The 26691-nt window shown below is 45.4% G+C and overlaps 1 protein-coding gene across 1 annotated transcript in view; it reads right to left on the bottom strand.

Annotated features, from left to right (window-relative positions):
- SEMA6B (semaphorin 6B) overlaps positions 1-26691 on the bottom strand; it is a 1705299-nt gene that overhangs the window by 611155 nt on the left and 1067453 nt on the right. The window contains exon 8 of the mRNA XM_040341109.1: positions 20766-20885. Within this exon, the coding sequence (XP_040197043.1) occupies positions 20766-20885 (120 nt within the window). The remainder of the gene's footprint in view (positions 1-20765; positions 20886-26691) is intronic.

Here is a 26691-nt window from a genome sequence, read left to right as displayed (position 1 = left end):
CGCGTACACACGGTCAGACTTTTCCACGGGCAAGCCTCCGTAGGAATGTCGACCATATATACGCGGCATTAGGAGCAAAATCGCTCCTCCGCCCCTAATGCCCCCATGCTTCGGCATATATGCTCTTTTTTAACTGTGGTGGTGAAATCACCTCCTACAGCACTGGAGTCACGGGCTTTATATATCGTGGGAGCAAATGCTGTTGCTGTCAAGATAAATAAGTCCGCGCAACAGCTGAATGGCGTACCTGAAAACAGTAAAGTAAATTACATACCTGAAAAGCAAGCATGAAAAAACATAACAATAAAACTTTGCAGAATAGAATACAGTAAAAAAGAGCAGAACAATAGAGAGAGAATAGAGAGGGAGAGAACAATAAAATGACAACTATTTTTTTTTTTTTTTTTATATTTTTTTTGTGTTTTTTTATTTTTAACTTTTTTTTTAACACTTTTTTTTGTAACTGTAAACTGTAACTTCAACTTTTCGGTTCCAGGTTTGGGTCTCTCAAAATGCGATGGCATCTTGGGAGACCCTGTGTGAGTGTGCCTAGCCTGTGAAATGTTTCACCATACGCTAATAATTAACATGTGTGTGGAAGCTAAAATGAATATTGTTGGATGATGAGTGCAAGAATTGGTGAATGGTGCATACACAAACAATATATATAAATATGAATAAGATCCCCTATAGGGGAATGAACCAAATAATATATTAAGTTCTGAAATAGGAAACCATAGCCACTCAAACCGCTGTGACAGTGATGCAAACAAAAGTGAACCAAAGTGTCCTGTGCTGCAAAAAATAAATGAAAATAAATAGTGTCCCAAAATTGTCAGCAATGAACTTGTGCATCCAGATAAAAGTGTTAGACACAATCCCACCGGCAGCTGAGCTCACGGAGCGCTTACCTTCCTGATGTGTAAAAACAGCATATAGATCCTCAGATGGAGACTCAACAGCCTTCTCCCCGCTCGGACGAGATGCTGAAATCCTCTGGGTTCTTGCCTGGAGAGCGTCTACCTTCAGTGTGTGTAATGCGAGGCTACACCAAAATGGAGGCTCCGTGCCCAGAGCATACACAGGCAATCACCAAGATGATAGAAGAGGAAAAGAAAAAGGGGCTCCAAATGGTGAAATACTTCACGACAAAAATCATTTATTGGTCCAAAAGTATAAAATGCTCAGCATGAGCTTAAAAATATCAAACGTTTAAAACAGCAAGTTGCGGATGTGCGGCCGTCCGCACATCCGCAACTTGCTGTTTTAAACGTTTGATATTTTTAAGCTCATGCTGAGCATTTTATACTTTTGGACCAATAAATGATTTTTGCCGTGAAGTATTTCACCATTTGGAGCCCCTTTTTCTTTTCCTCTTCTATCATCTTGGTGATTGCCTGTGTATGCTCTGGGCACGGAGCCTCCATTTGGTGTAGCCTCGCATTACACACACTGAAGATAGACGCTCTCCAGGCAAGAACCCAGAGGATTTCAGCATCTCGTCCGAGCGGGGAGAAGGCTGTTGAGTCTCCATCTGAGGATCTATATGCTGTTTTTACACATCAGGAAGGTAAGCGCTCCGTGAGCTCAGCTGCCGGTGGGATTGTGTCTAACACTTTTATCTGGATGCACAAGTTCATTGCTGACAATTTTGGGACACTATTTATTTTCATTTATTTTTTGCAGCACAGGACACTTTGGTTCACTTTTGTTTGCATCACTGTCACAGCGGTTTGAGTGGCTATGGTTTCCTATTTCAGAACTTAATTAATATATTATTTGGTTCATTCCCCTATAGGGGATCTTATTCATATTTATATATATATTGTTTGTGTATGCACCATTCACCAATTCTTGCGCTCATCATCCAACAATATTCATTTTAATTTCTTTGTCGTTAGTACATTTTAGATTTGAGCTGCATCAATTTTTCTTTTACTGTTGTTTTCACAATTTTATTCCTCACGTTGATAGTATTGGCTAGCGCTTTAGTTCCCCCCTTTTTTTTTATGTGTGTGGAAGCGTTCAAAACATTCACCAACACAAAGACCAGGATCGGCAGGACATTTGGGACAAAAGAAACGGGTGTCACGCCTAAATCCGCGCTTGGTACAGACACGACATTTTCTTTGGGGGGCTTGTTGGTTAGGGGTACGCTCGAGGACATACGTAAAATGCCTCTCATGCAGTCGGCTTACTGCATTTGGTAGGGGCTGGTGAGGTACAGTACCGCCTGGATACAGGAGTTCTGTGATCATATCCTCCTGGAATTGAAGGAAGGATAAAGTGTGTCCTGAAGCTTTATATAAGACAAAAGCATTCAGTAGAGTCAATTGAAATAAATGTAGAGACACTTTTTTGTACCAGTGTCTCGTCTTACGGGCAATATGATACGGCGCCATCAACTGGTCGTTGAGGTCCACCCCTCCCATATTAAGGTTATATTCGTGGACACAGAGGGGTTTCTCCACAACACCAGTCGCCGTACGAATTTGGACTGTCGTGTCTGCATGAAGGGTGGTAAGAACGAAAACATTCCTATTGTCCCGCCACTTCACAGCGAGCAAATTTTTACATCTGCAGCAGGCTCTCGCCCCCGGCCTAATACGGGCATCTACAAGCCGCTGGGGGAAGCCCCGGCGATTAGGTCGCATGGTGCCACATGCTCCAATATGTTGATCAAATAAGTGACTAAAAAGTGGCACGCTGCTGTAAAAATTGTCCACATACAAATGGTACCCCTTTCCGAATAAGGGTGACACCAAGTCCCAAACGATCTTGCCAGCGCTCCCCATGTAATCTGGGCATCCTTCCGGGTCTACCTGACTATCTTTGCCCTCATAAACCCTAAAGCTCCATGTGTAGCCTGTGGCCCTGTCACAAAGCTTATAGAGCTTGACCCCGTATCTGGCACGCTTGCTGGGAAGGTACTGTTTGAAAGACAAGCGGCCAGCAAATTTAACCAGGGACTCATCAACGCATACAACCTGCTGGGGATTAAACAAGGCTGCATAACGTTCGTTGAAATGGTTTATGAGGGGCCGAATTTTGTAGAGCCGGTCAAATTCATGGTCTCCACGTGGACGACAAAGTGCATTGTCACTGAAATGCAGGAACCGCCGGATCGCCTCGTATCGTTTCCTGGCCATGTGAGCAGAGAACACGGGCATATTGTGAATGGGATGTGTGGACCAATACATCCGCAAATTCGGAAATTTGTGTATGCCCATGTTGAGGGTAAGGCCCAGAAAGGTCTTAAATTCGGAAACCTCAAGAGGTTTCCATTCTTTGGCAAGGAGAGACTGGGGGTTAGCGGCGATGTAGGTACCAGCATATAAATTAGTCTGGTCCACAATAGATCTATAGAGATCTTCCGTGAAATACAGCGAATAAAAATCAAGTGGCATAAAATTCGCTGTATACACCTGAATACCGGGTTGGCCAGTGAATGGGGGAAGTACGGGTTCTGCAGAAGTGGTGGGGACCCAATCAGGATAGGCAAATTCTACAGGAAGGGCACTATGGGCACGACGGGCCTGTCTCTGTCTTCTTCTTGGTGGCAGCGGGACACTACTTATGCTTGCCACATCGCCAGCTTGAACTGCACTTATGGGACTCGCAACGTCACCACGTATTACTGCAGTGCTGGATGAACGACCAGGGTGTACTAGGCCGCCGGTGCTTGCCAATCCACCAGAAGGAATGGCGGCGCTAGTACTGGCTCTCTGCTCCATACAAGGGTCCTGCGGTTCTTGCTGCTCAACAACATCAGAACGGGATCGGGTACGCCTGGCCTTAGCAGGGACCTCAACTTCGTCGTGAGAGCTATCTGACATGGAGCCGCTGTCGTAAACGGGTTCGTATTCTGAGCCAGATTCTGACAGATGCGTGACCTCCTCCTCATCACTATCTGTCATGCTCATGAACTCGTAGGCCTGCTTATCATTGTACATCCGCTTTGCCATTTTGGGCTCTAAATTTAGTGGTACAATGGTAAGGATTCACAGGTAAAAAAAGCACCTGATCTGTAGGAAAGCAAACGTAGAAAACGCTTAAAAAAAACCTGTAAGCGATCGCAGGGATCAGGCCTGTCTCTGCGAACGCTGCAGTTATGTGTTGTGTTTTGTAAGTGACAGTGATCGATCGATACTGCACTTGGGTGGGTTGGGCTGGGCAGAGGGGGAAAACGTAGGTGCTAGCGGGTAACTGGGCTGATTCCGCTAACAATGCGTTTTTGGGTACCCTAAACTGCTGGGTACGCTAGTATAGATCTGATCAGATCAGGTATCGATCCGTTCAGATACTATACCACTAAGGGGGGTGTATGCTTTGCGAGTGGGTGTAAGCGGTACTGGCACTAACCTAACGCTGCCTGGGGCGACGCAGACCCTGACTGACGCTAACATTTAATTTATATCACCCGCTGGGTGATCAGGGTGTTAAACCTTTATTGGGTTATATACGGCGGGTGCCCTGATGCTATAAACAGCAAACTAACCAACCAGCGTCAACCGTAACACTTATACGGTGATCACTGGTGAAAGGGTTAACTAGGGGGCAATCAGGGGGTTAAAACCTTTATTAGGTAATATATGGGGGTACCTGACGCTTTCTAAAAACCTGGCGGCGAACCTAAAATAACTAAATAACTAACTGGCTAACTGCGTCACCAGTGACACTTATACAGTGATCAGTGATGAAAGGGTTAACTCTAGGGGCAATCAGGGGTTAAAACCTTTATTTATGGGGGTACCTAACGCTATATAAACCTGGCGGCGAACCTCAAAAAAAACTAACTGCCTAGCGGCAACAGTGACACTAATACAGCGATCAGAAACCGATCTCTTAGTGACACTGGCAATAGGGGTGAAAGGGTTAACTCTAGGGGCAATCAGGGGTTAAACCTTTATTGGGGGGGGTAGGGGGCTACCCTGGACCTAAAGGGGACTAAACCTAACTGCCCTAACACTTTTTTCTGTCACACTGACACTAAATGCAGTGATCAGAAAATAAATGATCACTGCAATCAGTGACACTGTGACAGGGGGTGATCTGGGGGTGCTCGGGGGGTGATCGGGGGGGGTTATGTGCCTATGTGTGCTGTGTCAGTGTTGTGTTGGTGCAACTCACAGTACAGACGTCTTCTCTCCTCTGGAACCGGACGAAAAGACCGCCAGAGGAGAGAAAACGTCACTTCCTCCCTGCCTGTGTTTACAGTTACACAGGCAGGGCGGGCTCAGGAGGAAGCCGATTCGCCGGGGAGATCGAGAGGGGGTGGCTGGAAACCAATAGCCGCCCCCTCATCCCGGAACACCGTTCCCGACCTTCGCATGTACCGGAGGGGGTCCCGATCGGACCCCCGAACACGGTAAAGGCAAGGACGTACATTAACGCCCATGTGCCTGTACGTGCCATATTGTGGACGTACATTTACATGCGGAGGTCGGGAACTGGTTAAGGAACCTGGGTCTTGCCCCAGGGAACATGTATCAATGGAAAAAAAAGTTTTAAAAACTGTCGTTTTTTCTGGAGCAGTGATTTTAATGATGCTTAAAGTGAAAAAAAAAAATCCTTTAAATATCGTACCTGCTGGGTGTCTATAGTATGCCTGTGAGGTGGCACATGTTTAGAACTGTCCGTGCACAAAATGAGATTACTATAAGAAAAAGGTAATTTAAAATTGCTTGCGGCTTTAATGTAATGTCTGGTCCCTGCAATATGGATGAAAATCATTGAGAAAAATAACATGGGTTTCCCAATCCCCGCCCCCCTCCCCCAGGTCATTACCAGCCCCTTTGGACCTATATACTTTGAATACAGGCGGTGCAAACAAGACAGGGACTGTACAGTAGGTTTGTTGTTAAGAAGAATCTGTTTGTAATTTTGAACTGGTACTTTTTTAAAGTGTAGCTCTATCCAAAAAAGCTTTTCTGAAAACATAGAGAAGGGTTATCACCCCTGTAACATTTGTTTTGCTGTCTGTGTGCATCTGTTCAGAAGATTGCAATACACTTTCTGTCCCAATGACAAATGATTTTTTGAAAATGTGGGTTTTTTAGTGAAACAAGGATTGGTGATAAAGCATCAGTGGACAGGAGACACCTCTTACAGAAGAGAATTTCCCTTCCTAGGGGTAGATTTCCTCTCACTTCCTGTTGTCTCCTTCCGTTTTCAAGTAATGCCGCGTACACACGGTCGTTTGTGTGATGAAAAAAAAACGTAATTTTTTCTCATGAAAAAAAACGACGTTTTTCAAACTTAATTTTAAAAAACGACGTTGCCTACACACCATCGTTTTTTCAAAATGCTCTAGCAAAGCGCGGTTACGTTCAGCACGTATGGCGGCACTCTGTTCCATTCAAGCTTGCGTCATAACTTCTGAGCATGCGCGGGTTTAAAAACTTTTTTTAAACGTCGTTTTAGCCTACACACGGTCATTTTTTATGACACAAAAAACGAAGTTTTGAAAAACGACATAAAAAATTGAAGCATGTTCGAATTTTTTTTTGTCGTTTTTCAGAAGACAACGTTTTCCCCACACACGGTCATTTTAAATGACGTTTTTAAAAATGACGCTTTTTTTCATCACAAAAATCGACCGCGTGTACGCGGCATTAGAGTCGTTTGTAAGTTGGATGTTTGAAAGTAGGGGCCTGCCGTATATACTCTGCAGAAATTTGGGCCCTAGGTGTTGGTGTTGCCACAACACTGTAAGCCCTCACAGTTAGTCTTGGTGGGCGCTGGAACGCCCTGTTGTGAACTATTATATCAAGAATTGTAATTGCATGCCATTGTTGAACAGTGGTAGAAAAATTGTGCCTTTGGTGCTGGTGCTGGTGCCACAACACTGTAAGTCCTCACAGTTACTCTTGGTGGGCGCAGGAATGGGCCCTGCTGTGAAATATTAGATCAAGAATTGTAATTACATGCCCCTGTTGAACAGGGGCAGAAAAATTGGACCTTTGTTGGTGGTGGTGCCACAACTCTGTAAGTCCTCACAGTTACTCTTGGTGGGCACAGGAATGGGCCCTGCTGTGAAATATTAGATCAAGAATTGTAATTACATGCCCCTGTTAAACAGGGGCAGAAAAATTGGACCTTAGGCACTGGTTCTGGTGCCACAACACTGCAACCCCTCACAGATACTCTAGTTGGAGCACACTAATGAGCCCTGCTTCAAAGTATTGCATCAAAAATTGTAATTACATGCCCCTGTTAAACAGGGGCAGAAAAATTGGGCCTTAGGCACTGGTGCTGGTGCCACAACACTGCAACCCCTCACAGATACTCTAGTTGGAGTGCAGGAATGAGCCCTGCTACAAAGTATTGCATCAAAAATTGTAATTACACGCCCCCTGTTATACAGGGGCAGAAAAATTGGGCCTTAGCCACTGGTGGCAGTGCCCAGAATCAAAAATGTTTTTACAAGCTATCAGCATCATCATTGAGGAGGAAAAGGATAGTCACTCAGCATAACAGGATAGTCACTCAGCATCAGCATAGGCAGTATTGAAGGGATCTGACATTTCCAAAAAAAAATATTCGGTTACATCAGCATCAGGTGCTTGGTAGCTGGTGGTGATCCAAGCCTGATTCATTTTTATGAAGGTCAGTCGATCGACTGAGTCGGTGGAGAGGCGCACCCTATGATCAGTTACAAAGCCTCCAGCAGCACGGAATGTGCGTTCCGAAAGAACGCTTGATGCAGGACAGGCCAGTAGCTCAATTGCATACTGTGCAAGCTCTGGCCAGTGATCCATCCTCAAGACCCAGTAAGCCAGAGGATTTTCAGTGGGAAAGGTGTCTAAGTCTGATCTTGCCCCTAGGTATTCCGGCACCATGTAAAACAGACCCTGGCGATGGTTGCTGGAACCGGTCATACCTTGGGGCTGCGGACAAAAAAATTGTCTGAACGCATCGGTCAGATGGCCAACTTCTCCACCGCTCCTTCTGTGACTGACCAAAGCCTCAGCAACACGTTGTCCAGGACCAGGATTTTGTAACCTCCCAGTCTCTGGGAATGCGTTGCACAGACCTTTCTGCAAGTCCTCCCGAAGATGTTTAATCTTCTGCTCCCTCTGCGCCAACAAGATAAGGTCCTCAACCTTACCCTTGTAACGTGAATCAAGGAGGGTTGCCAGCCAGTAATGATCCCTCTCCTTGATAGCAAGAATACAAGGATCCTTCCACAGGCTTTACAGGATCAGGGAGGCCATACAGCGTAGGTTTACTGAGGCATTCGGTGTGGAGTGCTCTGGGTCACTGAGGATGACAGGATCCGCAGCCACCTCGTCCCAGCCACATACAAGTCTATGGGTTTCTTGGGACTGTAATTGATCCCTTGAAGACTGCTGCTGATGCAGAGTGCTAGGCTCCACCTCCATGCTGACACAATCCTCCTCCTCCTCGTCCTCTTCCTGTGTGATAGGTGGGCAAGCAGAACACTGTCTGGATAAAGGGGGCCTTGAGAGGTAAGGAAGTCCTCATCTTTCTCCCTCTGTTCTGCCTCAAGGGCCCTGTCCATTATTCCACGCAGTGTGTGCTTCAACAGGTGGATAAGTGGGACAGTGTCACTGATGCATGCACTGTCACTGCTCACCATCCTCGTGGCCTCCTCAAATGGTGACAGGACATTGCATGCATCCTTGATCATGGCCCACTGGCGTGGGGAAAAAAACCAAGCTCCCCTGACCCTGTCCTGCTGCCGTATTGGCACAGATACTCATTGATGGCCCTATCTCTGCTGTGTGTGCAGCTGCTGCAGCATGGCCAACATAGAGTTCCACTTGGTGGGCATGTCACAGATTAGGCGGTTCTTGGGCAAGTTGTATTCCTTTTGGAGGTCTGCCAGCCAAGCACTGGCATTATATGACCATCGGAAATGCACACAGTTTCCTGGCCTGCTTCAGGACATCCTGTAAGCCTGGGTACCTGCCCAAGAACCACTGCACCACCAAGTTAAGGACATGAGCAAAACAGGGCACATGGGTCAGTTGTCCCTGTCGCAGGGCGGAGAGGAGGTTGGTGCCATTGTCGCAAACCACCATTCCTGGCTTAAGCTGGTGAGGCGTCAACTACCTCTGTGCCTGCCCCTGCAGAGCTGACGGAACCTCTGCCCCAGTGTGGCTCCTGTCCCCCAAGCACACCAGCTCAAGCACCGCATGGCATCTCTTTGTCTACGTAGCCCCTTTAATGCCTTTGGAGCACCGCTGGTTCAGAGGACACATCAGCACAGGAAGAGGCCATGGAGGAAGAAGAAGAGGAGGGGTTGGAGTAGAGAGTTTTGTCACAACCAGTAGTAGCATTTTGGAGGCGTGGTGGCGGAACAACCTCCAAAACTACTGTACCTTGTCCTGCATCCTTCTCAGCTGCCAGCAGAGTCACTCAATGCGCTGTAAAAAATAGGTAACGTCCCTGTCAATGCCTGCTGGACCATGAGTCAGTGGTAATATGCACCTTACCACTGACCGCCCTGTCCAGCGAGGCATGGACATTGCCTTCCACATGCTAGTAGAGAGCCGGAATCACCTTCCGTGAGAAAAAGTGGCGTTTGGGAACTTGCCACTGAGGTACCACACATTCCACAAACTCACGGAAGGGGGCAGAATCTACCAACTGAAAAGGCAGCAATGAAGTGCTAGCAATTTAGCTAAGCTAGCATTCAACCACTGGGCATGTGGATGGCTGGGAGAGAACTTCTTTTGGCTGGGGCAGGGAAATTTGCCTGGTACAATCTGACGTTGGTGTACCGATAGTAGATTGCCCGCAAGTACTTGGCTGTGACACACCTAATTCTACACCTTCAGTCCTATCAGTGCAGGCTTCAGAAAGGACTGAGGGTATAGTGGGGTTGGAGATCCCAGCTGATGAGGAGCAAGGAGAGGTCCGCTTTGTTCTCTGGTGTGGGTCTTTGGCCCTGTACTCACGACCAAACATGTCTGCTGAAACTGGTCCGCAGACCAGTTTCAGCAGACATGTTTGGCCATGTGTAGGCCCGAGCGGACCATTTTCGGGCGGATCGGACAGGTTTCCAGCGGACAACTGTTTCCTGGACTTGCTTTAAAACAGTCCGCTGGAAACCTGTCCGCCCGGACATGTACGGTCGTCTGTACAGACCTACCGTACATGTCCTGCCGCCCGCCATCCCTCGCATGCGTCGAATGACTTTGACGCATGCGTGGAAGCATTTTAAAGGCAGGCCGCCCACGTCGCCGCGTCATTGTCGCGGCGACACCGCGGACACGCCCCGCATATTGTTTACGCGCGGACCTCTGTTCGATGGTGTGTACAGCCATCGAACAGAAGTCCCCGGGAAGCCCCCCGGGCAGACATGTCCGATGAAAACGGTCCGCGGACCGGTTTCATCGGACATGTATGCTCGTGAGTACTCGGCCTTTGAGGTACACTTGCCAACGAACTGCATCGCAGGTCGACATATGTCTGGTCAAGCATGTGGTGCCCAAGCGGGTGATGTTTTGACCACGCGAGATACGCTTGCGACATACAGTACAGACCAAAAGTTTGGACACACCTTCTCATTCAAGGAGTTTTCTTTATTTTCATGACTATGAAAATTGTAAATTCACACTGAAGGCATCAAAACTATGAATTAACACATGTGGAATTATACATAACAAAAAAGTGTGAAACAACTGAAAATATATTTCATATTCTAGGTTCTTCAAAGTAGCCACCTTTTGCAGCAGACATATCTCTAGAACTGTTAAGAGGAGACTGAGTGAATCAGGCCTTCATGGTAGAATATCTGCTAGGAAACCACTGCTAAAGAAAGGCAACAAGCAGAAGAGACTTGTTTGGGCTAAAGAACACAAGGAATGGACATTAGACATTAGAAATCTGTGCTTTGGTCTGATGAGTCCAAACTTGAGATCTTTAGTTCCAACCCCCGTGTCTTTGTGCGACGCAGAAAAGGTGAACGGATGGACTCTACAAGCCTGGTTCCCACCGTGAAGCATGGAGGAGGAGGTGTGATGGTGTGGGGGTGCTTTGCTGGTGACACTGTTGGGGATTTAATCAAAATTGAAGGCATACTGAACCAGCATGGCTACCACAGCATCTTGCAGCGGCATGCTATTCCATCCGGTTTGCGTTTAGTTGGACCATCATTTATTTTTCAACAGGACAATGACCCCAAACACACCTCCAGGCTGTGTAAGGGCTATTTGACCAAGAAGGAAAGTGATGGGGTGCTGCTCCAGGTGACTGACTACCTCTTGAAGCTCATCAAGAGAATGCCAAGAGTGTGCCAAGCAGTAATCAAAGCAAAAGGTGGCTAGTTTGAAGAACCTAGAATATGAAATATATTTTCAGTTGTTTCACACTTTTTTGTTATGTATAATTCCACATGTGTTAATTCATAGTTTTGATGCCTTCAGTGTGAATCTACAATTTTCATAGTCATAAAAATAAAGAAAACTCTTTGAATGAGAAGGTGTGTCCAAACTTTTGGTCTGTACTGTATGTTGCAAATAGCAGCGGTGCGATCTTATGCACTTGTCTCAAAAAAGGCCCACACCAAAGAACTTTTGGAATAACGCTGAGAGACAGCAGCGCCCTGCACATGCGGAGCTCTGCGTTGTGATGCAGTCAGTGTGCTGCCGTTAAGCTGGCCCCTGGAGGGCATCCTGCCTCGTTGGAGATGTGCCTCCTCTCTCCTATCAGGCACCCACGTGGAGTCAGTGACCTCATCATCCCCTCCCTCCTCATCCCTGTAGAAAACCTGTCAGTATGCTGCAGCTGGGGGAACATGCCTGCCAGATTGATGTCCTTCTTGGGCACCCCCTCTCTCTGGGCTCACGTTACTGCCTTCCTCTAGCTGTGTACCATCATCTCAGCCTTCAAAACGCTGCGCATCCTCCTGCAGCATGTACCCAACACTGTGGTCAAACTGTTCGGAGGACTCCTAAGGAGGACATGGTGGGGCTAGTGAAGGAGTGACTGATGCCATTGAGCAGAGGAAAGAGGCCGCGTTGGCAGCTGCTTTGCCAGACAAAGTACCCTGAGCCTGGGTGAAAGAGGATAAGGAGGGTGAGAACGGCTTGGTCATCCACTCTACCAAGTCTTCGGCATGTTGCGGCTCAACACGGCCAGCTGCCGAAAAAAAGGACGAGCGTGTCCCATGGCCATGTGCTGATGAAGATGCCCCTTGTCCATGACCAGCAATGTTGCCTCTAGACGCATAGCCTGCTTGCCCTTTTTTATCGGCTCGTGACTCTCTGCATCTCCTTGTTGTCCTTCTAGACATACTAATGGCCTGCAGGGATATGTAGCTGCACAAATACTGACAATACTTGCTGATCACTGCCTGTGGTATTAATCTGAGAACACCAGCAATTGTATTCACGTAGCTTTAGGTGCACACTGTGCAGAGGACACAGTACACCATGTGAAAATACTTGGAGATCTCTGCCTGTGGTATTAATATGAGAACACCAGCAAATGTATTCACGTAGCTTTACGTGCACACTGTGCAGAGGACACAGTACACCAAGTGAAAATACTTGCAGATTCCTGCCTGTGGTATTAATATGAGCAGATCCCTGCCTGTGTTATTAATATGAGAACACCAGCAAATCTATTGATGTAGCTTTAGGGACACACTGTGCAGAGGACACAGTACACCAAGTGAGAATACTTGCAGATCTCTGCCTGTGGTATTAATATGAGCAGATCCCTGCCTGTTGTATCAATATGAGAACACCAAAAAATCTATTGACATAGCTTTACAGTAGGTGCACACTGTGCAGAGGACACAGTACACCAAGTGAGAATACTTGCAGATCCCTGCCTGTGGTATTAATATGAGCAGATCCCTGCCTGTGGTATTAATATAAGAACACCAGAAAATCTATTGACGTAGCTTTAGGTGCACACTGTGCAGCGGACACAGTACACCATGTGAGAATACTTGCAGATCCCTGCCTGTGGTATTAATATGAGCAGATCCCTGCCTGTGGTATTAATATGAGAACACCAGCAAATGTAATCACATAGCTTTAGGTGCACACTGTGCAGAGGACACAGTACACCAAGTGAGAATACTTGCTGATCAGCCACTGCCTGTGGTATTAATATGAGAACAACAGCAATTGTATTCACGTAGCTTTAGGTGCACACTGTGCAGAGGACACAGTACAACAGTAGAATACTGCAGCTAGCACAATCACCTGCCTGCCTGTCAGTATATTAGGAAGGGCGGATCTAGCTAAACTCAATACAGTGTATAAATATATATACACAACACCTGGGATGCATATATATCCTCTACACACTGTAACTCTAACTGACTCGCCTGCCTGCCTGCTCTATCTACCTCAAAATAAATGACACTCTCTCTCTCTTAACCACCGCAACACATTACACAAGGCTGCCACAGAGGTGGCCTTATATAGTGTGGGGCGTGTACTAAACCCCCTGAGCCATAATTGGCCAAAGCCACCCTGGCTTTGGCCAATTATGGCTCTCCATTTTTTGCGCGCTGTGATTGGCCAAGCATGCGGGTCATAGTGCATGCTTGGCCAATCATCAGCCAACAATGCACTGCGATGCCGCAGTGAATTATGGGCCGTGACACGCCACTCAAATTTGGCACGAACGGCCCATAACATTCGTATTTCGACGAACGGTCGAACATACGATGTTCAAGTCGAACATGAGATCGACTCGAACATGAAGCTCATCCCTAGTCCTCACCAGCACCTGTCTCAGGTTAGCCTGGCTGACGGTGATTCTATCTCCCCTCTTACCGCTCTGCCGCTCCACTATCCATTTCTGCCTCGGTATACCGTGAGAGGAGAAGAACCATTCGGCAGGGGGAGAAGGGGTCATTCAGCGGCTCCACGGTTCACCAAGACTGTGTCTCACGCTGGGCTAGTGCTGTGTCTCACGCTGCTGTAGATCTCATAGAGACAAAACTCCACGGCGGCTCCACGGTGCAGCTAGTGCTGACATCTCATGCTGCATCACGCTACATCCCACACTGCCGAAAGCTTCTGAACAGACGGAGCCCTCCCCCAACGTCTCACATCACACGCCTCACCTCACATTGCCCCTCGACCCTCACCCGACGTTCTTACCTAAGGTGGTTTCAGGATTTCATCTAAATCAAGATATAGTCCTACTGTCTTTTTTTTCCAGATCCGCAGTCTGTGGGGGAAGAGAGTTTACACTCTCTAGATGTTGTAAGAGCGGTAAAAGTTTATCTGCAAGCTACAACTGAGATACGGAAGACTGATTGTCTGTTTATTCTGCTACAGGGCCAGGCAGCATTGAAATCTACTATTGCATGTTGGATTTGGCAAGTCATTATTCAGGCCTATGGTTTAGAAAAGAAGATTCCTCCTTTTCAGGTGAAGGCGCACTAGACTGGTGCTTTAAGGGCAGTGCATCACCAGGCCTCCATGGCTCAGATCTGTAAGGCTGCTACTTGGTCTTCGGTCTATAAATTTACTAAGTTCTACCAGATAGATGTGAGAGGGTAAAAGGATGACGCCTTCGGGCGTAGTGTACTGCAGGCAGTAGTATAGATCCTCTGGCCCGATGGCAGTCTTATTTCTGATCTGTGTCTTCCTCCCCTCAATTTTAGCATTGCTATGGGATTTACCAGTGTCCAATCACCTGTACTACATAACCCATTAAGTATTTAAGGCTCTGTGTCCCGTGATTTATTCCCAAGAAAAAGATTTTACAGCTAAGCTGTATTAAAAAATCCTATTTTTCCTGCTCCTTCCTGGGATTACAAAGAGGTTCTCTGTAATGACAACAGTAGGGTGGTTTGTACCGCAAGGCTTGAATGTCCGCCACCCTTCTTCCTGAAGTCACAGCTGTAAGAAAAACCACCTTCAAGGTAACATTCCATAGGGTTGAGGATTGGCTTACCAGGAAAGGAGACTAACAATGACCATTCCGGAGTATGGATTCTAGTGCAGGATAACAGGAACTGATGAGGTGACGTGAGGACCACCCGATTTCTGTTAGCGAAGACACTGTTGAAATTTGCACTCTAAGCACGTTGACACGCAAGCCCATTTACAGGCCTGCTTGTAGAAAGTTTAATACTTGTGACTCTGATGGCGACACAGGATCAAAACTTTGAGACTCAGTGAAGGATACAATTTTTTCCAGACTCTAGAATAGGGCTCTTGCCCTCAACAAAGTCTCAACCACTGAGGATGAACAACATCCAGCTTCCTTCATCATTTGCCTCTCAATCTCCAGGCAACTAAGTGGAGCTTACCTGGGTTTGTATGCAGTACCTGTCCCTGCCGTAGTAGATTCGGTATTCCTGGGAGTGGAATTGGAGGTTCTGCTGCCAGGAACTGCAGTAGCGGGAACCATGGCATGCAAGGCCACATTGGTATCACTGCTATTACTAACCCCGAATTTCTGCGTATTTTTCTGAGTAGTCTGAAGACCAGCAGCACCAAAGGATTTGACTGCATCCATCGCTTCTGCTTCTGGAATTTTCACTCTGGAAAGATAACGTTTGCACTTGGTGTTGGTTGTAGTTGCCTTCAAATCCACATCCAGAAATCACCATTGATTGCATATCCAAATAAAGACTGTTTGGCCCAGGGACAACTCAATGCTGTCCAGTCTTGCTACTCAGGGTATATGTTAGGAAATTCTGAGGGTCTGGAATGTAAACTTCTAATGCCACGTACACACGGTCGTTTTTGTTTAATGGTATTAACGGGGAAGAAGAAAATTGTCATGATCAGGTGTCGGGCTTGAAGACCAATTGCTATAGCAGTGGCAGGACAGGCATACAGGCAGTTACTTTTGCCAGATGACACAGGCTCCCCTGAGGTGCGGAGTCTAAGTACTAGCTGGTATTCCCCAGAGCTCCTGATGGTGGAGATGGATTTACCTGCAAGCTAGTACCAGGTCGCGGTCCTCAAGTTTGCCCCACCAGGGTGTGAGCAAGCCAGGGTACAATAGCGTATAAACAGACAAGGGTGAAACGGCAGCGTGGTCAGTAAACAAGCCAAGGGATCAATCACGAGTGGCTGCAGGTTGGGATTAAGCAGTAGAGTAGTCAAAGAACAAGCCGAGGGTCAAACACGGGTGGTTGTAGATTGGGATCAGGCAGTAGCATAGTGCAGGAACAGGCCAAGGGTCAAACACGGGTGGTTGCAGGTTGCAGGAACAAAAACAGCAACACACTGGCAGGGAAGGCACAATAACCTGGCAAAGAGGAAGTGCTGAGACAAGGCTTATATAGGAAGTTCATGGGAGGAGCAAGGGGTTCAAGGTTCAAGACAATCAAGACATCAAGCAGAGTAGTCTAATGGATCAGAGGTTTATCCAGCAGATCAGACAGGGAGTTGTCCAGCATCCCAGATAGCTCAATGGGAAGAGTTAATTTCAGACACAGAAGAGGTCCCAGGTTCAAGCCCAGGTCCTGACCAAAAATTTACATCGGTGACCCAAACAAACCACATTCATGACCCATGGGTCTTTGATTTGCTCTGTCCAGACCTGGGGAAACCTGTGCAACCTGGCACCCACTTCCCTCCACGTCTGAACAGAGGAATCCCTAAAAAGGGTTTCTGCCGGTGTGTTGCTATGGCTAGCCCCCCCCCCCCACCCCATTGATATGCAAATAAACCAGTTGGATAGGTTTTGGAGCTGGGCAGGCAGGAAGTTGGTGGGATGGGCTTGGGCTCTTTTGAAAGAAACATGTGGTCGGACAAAGGGGAGTTGTTTTTTGATGAAGAGGAAGACATGACTGCCAGAAGCTGGAGCGTTTTGGAGACATTTTGAGTTGGACTGAGCAAGGAACCACGAAGGACATTACATCTTAAATCCTAAGTTGAGTAACTGGTTTAGTTAACTTATTGTTTATATTTGTAGGCATTATTTTTGGAAGCTATGAGTTGTGTTGTATTGTGTATCCTACAGTTGTATGTACAACTTTTTTTGTTTAGTAAAGCATTGATACACTACAGAAGTCTAAGTTTCTTTGATTTTACCGCAAGAACCCTAATATATAAACGCAAAGCAAAACAGCTGTTGAGTAGGAGATAACTTTGGTTTGGCTAACCAAGCCACTGTAGCTTGAGGGAAATTCCAATTTCTTCTGTAGTGTTTGCCTAGCCTATAAGGCCTGAAATCTCTGAGCCTGCTTGAGTACTGCTTTCTCTCGGGGTACCGGCAGTGTCTTGATCTCACGTCTTGCAGGAGCATCCTCATTATTGAGGAGACTTCGGCACCAGCCCATGATCTGTTTCTGCCTTCTCGGCCCATGCCCTAATGCAGGGGTGTCAAACTCAATTTCATTGTGGGCTGCATCAGCATTATGATTGCCCTCAAAAGGGACGGTTGTATCTGTAAGATTAGATGTCAAGAGATACCCCACCATCAGAAGTTGAGTCCCCCACTCTCCCTTACATCACAGTGCACCCCCTTTCCTTATGCTGCTGCTGGGAAGAAGCTGGATGCATTGCTTGAAAGCAGAAACTAAGGGTGTGAAGGAGAGGTGCGAGGGCCACATGAAATGGCATGGAGGGCCAAATTCGGCCTGCGGGCCTTGTGTTTGATACCTGTGCCCTAATGGCTCTAGCTATCGAGGTTAGTACTAAGACTGGTCTACAAGGCACTACCAGCAGGTGTGTAGACTTTCCTCATATCAGCATCCATCCTTTTATCGAGAGCATCCTTGAAAGACACAGCGTCATCCATTGAGAGGGTTACCTGTCTGTCCAGTCTAATAAATGCTGCATCCACTAGAGAAGGTGTTTCTAGTGAATGCACTTCCTCTTCCTTAAATGAGTACATTTTGCTGGACCTATTAGAAAGTGATGACTTCCTGTCCACCTTTTCCATTCCTCATGGATGAGATCCCATTAGAGGGAAGGAGAGTATTAATTTCCTCAGTTGTAGATAATATTTCCTAGTTTTAGATGGCTGTACCACCTCTTCCCAAATGAGTGCTTCTCTGACCTCTCTCACCAGTGGTTGTACTAGGGCAAAATCAAACCTGAGTAACAAATTGTCTTCCACTGAAGATTCTTCTTCTGAAATGGATTCTGGTGATAGCTCCATTGTAGGTTTAGTAGACAAGTTTTGAAGAGAGTCTCTGACAGTTTTTCTAATCAAAGAGTCTCTGTCAGCCCTCTCTGCCTCCTTGTCTGTTGCTGCTTCCAGAAGGCATGTCCAACACAGCATCTTCCCTGGAAGTGCAGTCTGACAGCATCCCAGACATAAGTCATCTCTGTGGGAATCTTCCTGCCGTGCAGAATCCGCTTTGTTCCCAGCTTTCCTGGCGGGCTTTAGAGTGAGCAGCTGACCTCTCAGTGTTTGAGCCTGGGCCAGGTTGGTGAGGGAAATCCTTGCTTCTGGAGGAGTGTTACTGCTGATAAGGGCTGAAAAGATTGCAACCCATTAGACATGGTGTCAGAAAACTTACGCAGCAAGCACTCAACTCCATGCAGCAGCTGCTAACCCCCATTCTGCTAACTCTAATGTGCAGAATCTTAGACAGAGACTAATGAGATTCAGAATGGGCATGCGCAATGTCGCATCCATGTGAACACGTGCAAGTGTGCACGCATAAACACTCCCACTAATTCTGATGCACGGCACCCTATATAAACAGAGAGTCTGCCTAGTGTCAGTGCTGGATTGTCTTCAGCTTGTTCCTGTATTCCTGTTTAGAGAAAAACAGGAAATTAGCCCTGGGCTTTAAATGAAGTGGGTACTGTTCTGCCAGTTAGCATGACAATGGTAAATACAATATAAGACTTTATTAAGATAAAATGATTTTGTACATAGTTAACACCAACAATGACCAATTAAAAAATACATCAATTGATGGTACATAGTTATAATAATAACAATCAAAGATACTCAATTGCCATAGGGGAATGTAAAAGAGGAAAGTAACATGGTTGTGGTCAAACGGAGGGGGCCAAACGGAGGGCAGGCATGGTGCATACAGGTGGTGTATCCCTAGTGACCTCAATAATCCATGTAGAGTATGCTGTAAACATACAAGTGTTTGTCAGGAATCAGGAGTATCAAAATGAAGTCAGTAAAAAGTAACATGTAGTATTTTTATGCGTAGATAGAAACTCCTGAGCCAAAGATGGCCGTCTGTTCCTGATTCTACAGTTGATCCTAATCTGGTTCCCGCTGAACAAATCTGGTGATCAGTTTCTACATCTTCTCTGCAGAAGTTCATGTGTCTTCAAGCTTCAGCCTTTGACCTGCAGGCACCTGCACCCTTTCGTTGCCCCTGCACTCCCTGTATCCACCATCAGGGGTGCTTGGACTGGAACCGTGCAACAGGCCACCCTCATCCTCTCGGGCTCCGCTGTAAGGTACGTGACACATGTGCTCTTTTTAAAAAAAAATGATAGATACACATACTGTACCTACCTGACCCTCACCTTAAGTTACGTTGCTGGTCTCGGAGAGCTCATCACTGAATCTAAGGGAAGCTATAAACAACAACCACTCTGCCACAGCAAAGAGCAAGGAAATGACTGTAAATTAAACCAGCTGTTCCTACCTATACCTTAGTAGAATCCTCTGTGGCACTGACAGGCTTTGCACTACAGGAGGGAAGGATAATTAATGCTGTTGCAAGAGATAAATTGTTGGACACAAAGTGCATCAGGGACAGTAACTTACCTGGCACCCTGTGCATCCACACTTCCTGTCTGCCCACTGCACCCCACCCACCAGCCACAGGTAAAGGCTAAAAACTCTCTCCCAGCACTGACATGCCCATGGTAATTGTTTGAGTCACAGAGCTCTGGTCCGCCAATTCCAGCAAACTGGAAGTATCACAGACGCCATCTTATTCCACCCCGCCGGCAGGAAGTCCTCCGGGTGCCTTCTTAGAGAGGGTAGCACGGTTTGGCCCCTGGAAGTAGGCAAGATGCCATCCTGGGAAAGGGCAGCCGCTCAAACAAGCCACAACACAGATGGAAATACAAAATGTTTTAATCTGATAAATATACCAGCAGTGAGCAGGGCAACAAAGTGACACAAACGACAGATGAATCCGGCAAGGTGAGGGTAAAAATCATAAAAAAAATCTGAAAAAAAAAAATACAATAGCATAACCGGCTAAGCAGTAAGGAAAAAAAGGGAGAAGAGATGCTACCTGGTGGGAGGTGACTAATTTATATAGTATAACCAGTCCTGGAACTAGGCGGGGCCTACTCATGCATATATGCTGTCATGCTTGTGTCAGGAAAGGTATGTTTCAGCTCCCATTAGTTCTGATTAATTAGCATTTAACCCTTGTAGCCTGTAATTTTCAGAATTTAGCTTTAAATTCCAATGCTCACCTCAAAATAATAAATAACCCCCTACCCTCCTTTTTCTTTTTTTTTAACCTCTGTTTTTAGTCTCTTTTCACTACTTATTCTTCTTTTGTTCTTTTGATAGTTTTTTTTTTTTTTTTTTTTTGCTAGAACAGATATGGCCTTGTAATACAGATACCTTCATGGACCCACACCACTTACTAATGCTTCTGACAATGAGCAGCTACTTACTTTTTTGTTTATTTATTAAACACAATAAAAAAAATATGATTTGTTGTTATTTAATGCTTTTTGTAGTCATCTATCAAACTGAATTCTAGGCAGAACGCGTACAAAGCTAATGTTTTACAAATTACCACTTTTTCAAGAATTTGTTGAGACAGCAGAAATTGTTCTGAAAATTATACTGTTTGTCTGAAGGCAGTACATATTTACTTTTACTTCTGAGGAAAACAAATTGCAGCCTACCTTTGAGCCATTTTGAGTCATGTTTAAAACTTCGTAGGGCTGGACGTTCACCAAGACTTCGATAAAGGACAGCATCTATTGCAAGGAAATCTGTTACTGTAGCTGTAAAGAGCATTTCATCTAGGTAAAGGAAGAAAATATTATATTGGAGATTGAGTAAATAATAATGTAAAGTTCTTAGATATACCTTGCTATACCTTGCTAGTGCAGTGTGATAGCTTTTCTAATGGGGTAAAACCAAGGATAAGTATGCTGATCCACAAAAACATGAACAGTAGACAAAAAATCCTGTCATTAGAAATCAATTTTAGTTTGTATGTTTTGTAATGTTGGGGTTGTTTAGCCTAAGGCTAGGTTCATATCTATGCAGTTGTGGTTTATGTGGTTTTCCGGCGTGTTTTGCAGTGCGTTTTGTGTTTTAGAACACATGATTTTGATATGTTTTTGAATGCAGTTTTTATGCCTTTTGCATTTTTTTCTCTTTAACAAATGTGAATAGCCGTTTGTTATGCTGCGGGTGGCTGCCTTGTCCTTAGCAACCAATGATTAATCAGCTGTCAGTGGGGTTCCCCGCTGACAGCTAAATGTAAAAGAAGGTAATGCTAGGCAGATAAAAAAAAATATATATATATATACACACACATACATACATATTTTAGGGTTGTCCCGATACCGATACTAGTACCGATACATAGCATCTGCGTGAATGCTTATTTGCGCGAGTACTATTTGCAACACCCGGCACAACCGGAAGTCAGCGGGCGGAACAACAGAAGTGACGCTCCGTGTCAACGTCAGCTGTTGGACATCCCAATGCCCATCTTGGCACACCCTGCCGCAGTAAGCCAGAAGCAGATATCTTGTTACACCCAGCCTATATAGTTTGGGCTGGGTGTAACAAGATAGCCGCTGCTGCTTTTATGCGGCCGAGTGCAAGGAGTACCAAGATGGGTGTCGCAGGCAGCCCTTCCTCATGGAATTTCAGTGCCTTCCCATCAGTGCCCAATCCCCATAAGTGCCGCCTATTAGTGCCATTCACCTGTCAGTGCCATCCACCTGTCAGTGCCATCCATCTGTCAGTGCCATCCATCAGTGCCAACCACATGTCAGTTCCAGCCAGTCAGTGCCAGCCACCTGCCAGTGCCAGACATCAGTGCCATCGGTCAGTGCCCACCATCTGTCAGTGCAGCTCATCGGTGCTGCATATCAGTGCCACCTAATCTTATCAGTGCTCATCAGTGCTGCTTAATCAGTGCCACCTATCAGTGCCCCTTTGAAAACTGTCACATGGCATTAAAAAAAGTATTGGTAATCGGTACCGGCGAGTACTTGGAAAAAAAAGTATCGGTATTTGTTCTCGGTCATAAAAAAGTGCTATCGGGACAACTCTAATAAGATTTATATAATATTCAGGAAAAATGTTGAAGCCCCCCCTCACACCAATGCATACCAGGCCCTTCAGGTCCACCCCACTGCAAAATGTAAAATTAGGAAAAAAAATGGCGTGGGGTCCCCCACAAAATCCATAGCAGACCCTTATCCGAGGATGCAACACAGCAGGTCAGGAAAGGGAGGGGACAAGCAACCTCCCTCAACATGGGGGGGGGTGCTTTGGGGACAGGGGTCACTTCCCCACAAACCTGACCGGTGGTTGTGGGGGTCTGCGGGCAGGGGGCTTATCGGAATCTGGAAGCTTCCTTTAACAAGGGGGCCCCAGATCCCAGCCCCCCATGTGAATGAGTGAGTATTACATACATATTACCCCTACTTATTCACCAAAAAAAAAAGAGTAGTGTAAAAAATGACAGTAAGCAGTTTTTGACAATGCCTTTATAAAAAAAAAAATAATGTCCCCTAAAGTAAATCCATTACCACGCTGCCCACCGTCATCGCCAAACCCAAGCAGAGGAGCATGCTGCCCCGATGATGTCATTTTTTGTTAGGATTCTCCTCAAAATCCATTTTTTTACATTCAGCTGTCAGCTGATGACTCATTGGTTGTTAGGCTATTCACAGTTTGTTATGGAGAAACCCTCTCCCTCTGCAAAATGCAAGTAAAATAACATCAAAAACGCAACACTTTTGGGGAAGGTACAATGAAGTCTATTACACACAAAATGCAATGTGCGGGAAAAAAGTCCCTGGCCCTTTCCAAAAATGCAGCAGCTGAAAAACACACAGATATTAACGTAAACCATAGAAAACCAAGTTAAAATTTATTTTCCAGCACTTATAAGATCATGGTCTGCTGAGGGCACACACACTGGAGGGCTGCTGTTCTGACAAAATAGGCAACTTGGCAGAATATCAAACCATGGCACTTCCAGTTTATTAAAACCCACAGTAATTGCAGATGGACAAATTTGTGTTTCGCCACAACAGCAGCTACCAAATGCAGTCAGGTAAAGGAACATTTTGGTGTTTTCACAGCACAGCAGTAATGGGGATGAAGTTGTCGCCACCTCTAATGCACGATCAAAAATTTCGACAAGGAAACAGTGGATTTTTTCAGACAGAATTTTGTCTCAAACTTCAGACCGTCAAGAACGCGGTGACGTACAACACTACGAGGAGTTGAGAAAAATGAAGTTCAATGCTTGATTTCGAGCATGCGTGTTTTTTTGTGTGGCGGAAAAGTATTTGATGAAAATTCAAATTGTCTGTATGCAACAGACAATTTGAATTTTCATCAAATACTTTTCCTGTCGGAAAATTTGAGAACCAGCTCTCAAATTTTTGCTGTCGGAAATTCTGACAGAAAAATTTAGATGGGGCCTACACGCGGTCGGAATTTCTGACCAAGAGCTCACATCAAACTTTTTTGTCGGAAATTCCGATCATGTGTACGCGGCATAAGCATTTTGTTGGTTAGTGTTGGAGCGAAGTAACAATCTCCCTGCTCATAATACTGTGCATCAGACTGCATTCTGTTGCCACTCTTGTGTCAAAACACGTATACCTCATCATGTGAAATTACTTCATAGAAATCTGCAATTAATCATGTTTTAAATAAACTGGAAGTGACGTGGTTCGAAATTCTGCCGAGTTGCCTATTTTGTCAGAACACCGCCATCACCCATGGGAACCTCACAAGACACCACTTCTCCTGGTGTCACACACTCTGTAAGCAGCTGTTCTAACCATCTAACCTTTTCTAACACCATCTGGATCTCTATCCAAAATCCTCAACAGACAAGCTCTTGTCTGATCCACATACAATTTGTACTGCATATCTCATCCATTTCCCTATCTCAGAGGCCTTACCCGGTTTGTTACATAAACTTTTTTTGGACTGGCGCTCCACGAAAAATGGAGACTGCTTGGTGGCTGTATGGCAGGAATTATTATAAGCAAACTCAGCTAATGGTAGGAGAGATACCCAGTCATCCTGGACAAATGACATGTAACAGATGTATTGTTCCAACGTCTGATTAGTCCGTTCGGTTTGTCCGTTAGACTGCAGGTGGTATGCAGATGACATAGAGAGTTTGATCCTCAGGGTCTCACATAGTGCCCTCCAGAATCGTGACGTAAATTGGACCCCTCGGTCTGAGACAATATAAACAGGCACCCCATGGAGTCTCCGCTACTCCGAGACTGCCATCACAAGCGGAGAACTTTGGGGGAACTTTAATGATACCTCTCCTGGAACACTATTTTCTGGACAAATGAAAATATATAATTAGCGGGATCTCCCCTAACTATCCTATGAATTCTACTATAATTGTCCAGTATTAAGCTGTCTCTTTTTTGCAAGGTTCCTGTAACCACTCTACTCAAGGACTCTTTGAGAGTCTGTATCTATAGATTGTTTTCAAAGCCATCTGAAGACAAATCTTTGTGAATTTGGCTGTGCTACTGACCACGTTTTCCGCCTGTTTTTTCATCTGTTACTTTCTAGAATAAGCTCCTGAAGAAATGTCCTCTCAATACGCGCAACATGTCGAGCTGAGCTGCATATATTTATTAGTAGGAAGTGACCTTGGTGTCCTTTTCTCCAGTATATTATATTTTATCTGGTTTGTAGGTGGTGTGTGATTATATTTGTTCTTAGGCCTTTCTATGAACGGTCAATGACATTTATGTTTTGATCTATCTTGTATGTTTCTCTCTAAATAAATGTATATTTTTTATTATATATGTGTTATGTCTATAAAGTCCATCATCTGCCAACTTACTTCTTAAGAATCCCAGAACTGACATTCAAACCTCTTCTGGGACAAAGAAGACCCTCTCTAGCCTAAAAGTTATGATAGGACCAGGGATAACTGTGGATGCCTGCTTCAGCTGAGACACAAGATTGGTCAGTAGCAACAGGAAGTTTCCTGCTGGCAGGATAGTGTCTGATACCGGCAAGTCCTTAGGATCCTGAAACATGTGCGACAGTGCATTAGGCTTGACATTCTTAGATCCAGGTCTATAGGTGATATGGAACAGGAACCTTGAGAAGAAACATGCCCATCGGGCTTAGCAAGGTTTCACTAGTTTGTCAGTCCTTAAATACTCAAGGTTTTTATGATCTGTGTAGATCAATATTGGGTGTGCTGCTTCCTCAAGCAAATACCTCCATTCCTCAAGGACGGCTTTTATGGCAAGAAGCTGGGATATACTAAAACATTTAATGTGAAAATGGCTTAAAGGGGTTGTAAAAGATTTTTTTTCCCCCTAAATCGCTTCCTTTACCCTAGTGCAGTCCTCCTTCACTTACCTCATCCTTTGATTTTGCTTTTAAATGTCCTTATTTCTTCTGAGAAATGCGAGGCTTTCTCCCTGGTGTGGAGAAAGCCTCTTGAGGGGGGAGGGGGCGAGCAGGCAAGTCAGGACACTCTCTACTTTGCAGATAGAGAAAAGAGCTGTTTGTTAGTGGGCGTCCTGACACTCCTGCTCGCCCCCCTTACCCCTCAAGAGGCTTTCTTCACACCAGGAAGAAAGCCTTGCATTACGGTGTTGAGTTACAGACAGAAGAACAGGAAGTGAGGATTTCTCAGAAGAAATAAGGACATTTAAAAGCAAAATCGAAGGATGAGGTAAGTGAAGGAGGATTGCACTAAGGTAAAGGAAGCTATTTAGGGAAAACATTTTTTCCTTTACAACCCCTTTAATGTAGCTTAACGAGCAATAAAGTGCCTAAAACTCAATCAATTGCCCTGAAACTTTACACAGCCTAAGATCTCAATATTCCAAACCTATCCTATACATTTCATGTGATTCAGTGTTCCATAAGGCAAACTAGGGACATTAAGCTTGTTTTTTGGGAGATTAATGTGGCTTAACGTACAAAAAAGACCTTAAATTTTAACCAATTTTCCCCAAACTTTACAAAATAGAAGAATCTATTGATGCCAACATATTCAGAAATTTTTAGCTGATTTGGTTAATCACACCAAAAGTTATTCACATTAAGCTATATTTTACAATACTAAAACAGAGCTTAACCACATAAGACCCGGACCTTTAGGCAGCTAAAGGACCCGGCCAGGTTTTGCGATTCGGCACTGCGACGCTTTAACAGACAATTGCGCGGTCATGCGACGTGGCTCCCAAACAAAATTGGCGTCCTTTTTTTCCCACAAAAAGAGCTTTCTTTTGGTGGTATTTGATCACCTCTGCGGTTTTTATTTTTTGCTCTATAAGCAAAAATAGAGCAACAATTTAAAAAAATTCAAGTACTGATCATGTGTACGCGGCATTAGTGGGCGTCCTGACACTCCTGCTTGCCCCCTCAAGAGGCTTTCTCCACACCAGGAAGAAAGCCTCGCATTACGGTGTGTAGTTACAGACAGAAGAACAGGAAGTGAGCATTTTTTTGAAGAAATAAGGACATTTAAAAGCAAAATCGAAGGATGAGGTAAGAGAATGAGGATTAAGGTAAAGGAAGCTATTTAGGGAAAAAAATCCTTTACAACCCCTTTAAGCTTGTTTATTG

This window comes from Rana temporaria, chromosome 1 (genome assembly GCF_905171775.1).
Source record: "Rana temporaria chromosome 1, aRanTem1.1, whole genome shotgun sequence".
NCBI lineage: Eukaryota > Metazoa > Chordata > Amphibia > Anura > Ranidae > Rana > Rana temporaria.
Note: the sequence above shows the minus strand (reverse complement) of the source record. Positions and strands in the feature narration are given on the sequence as shown.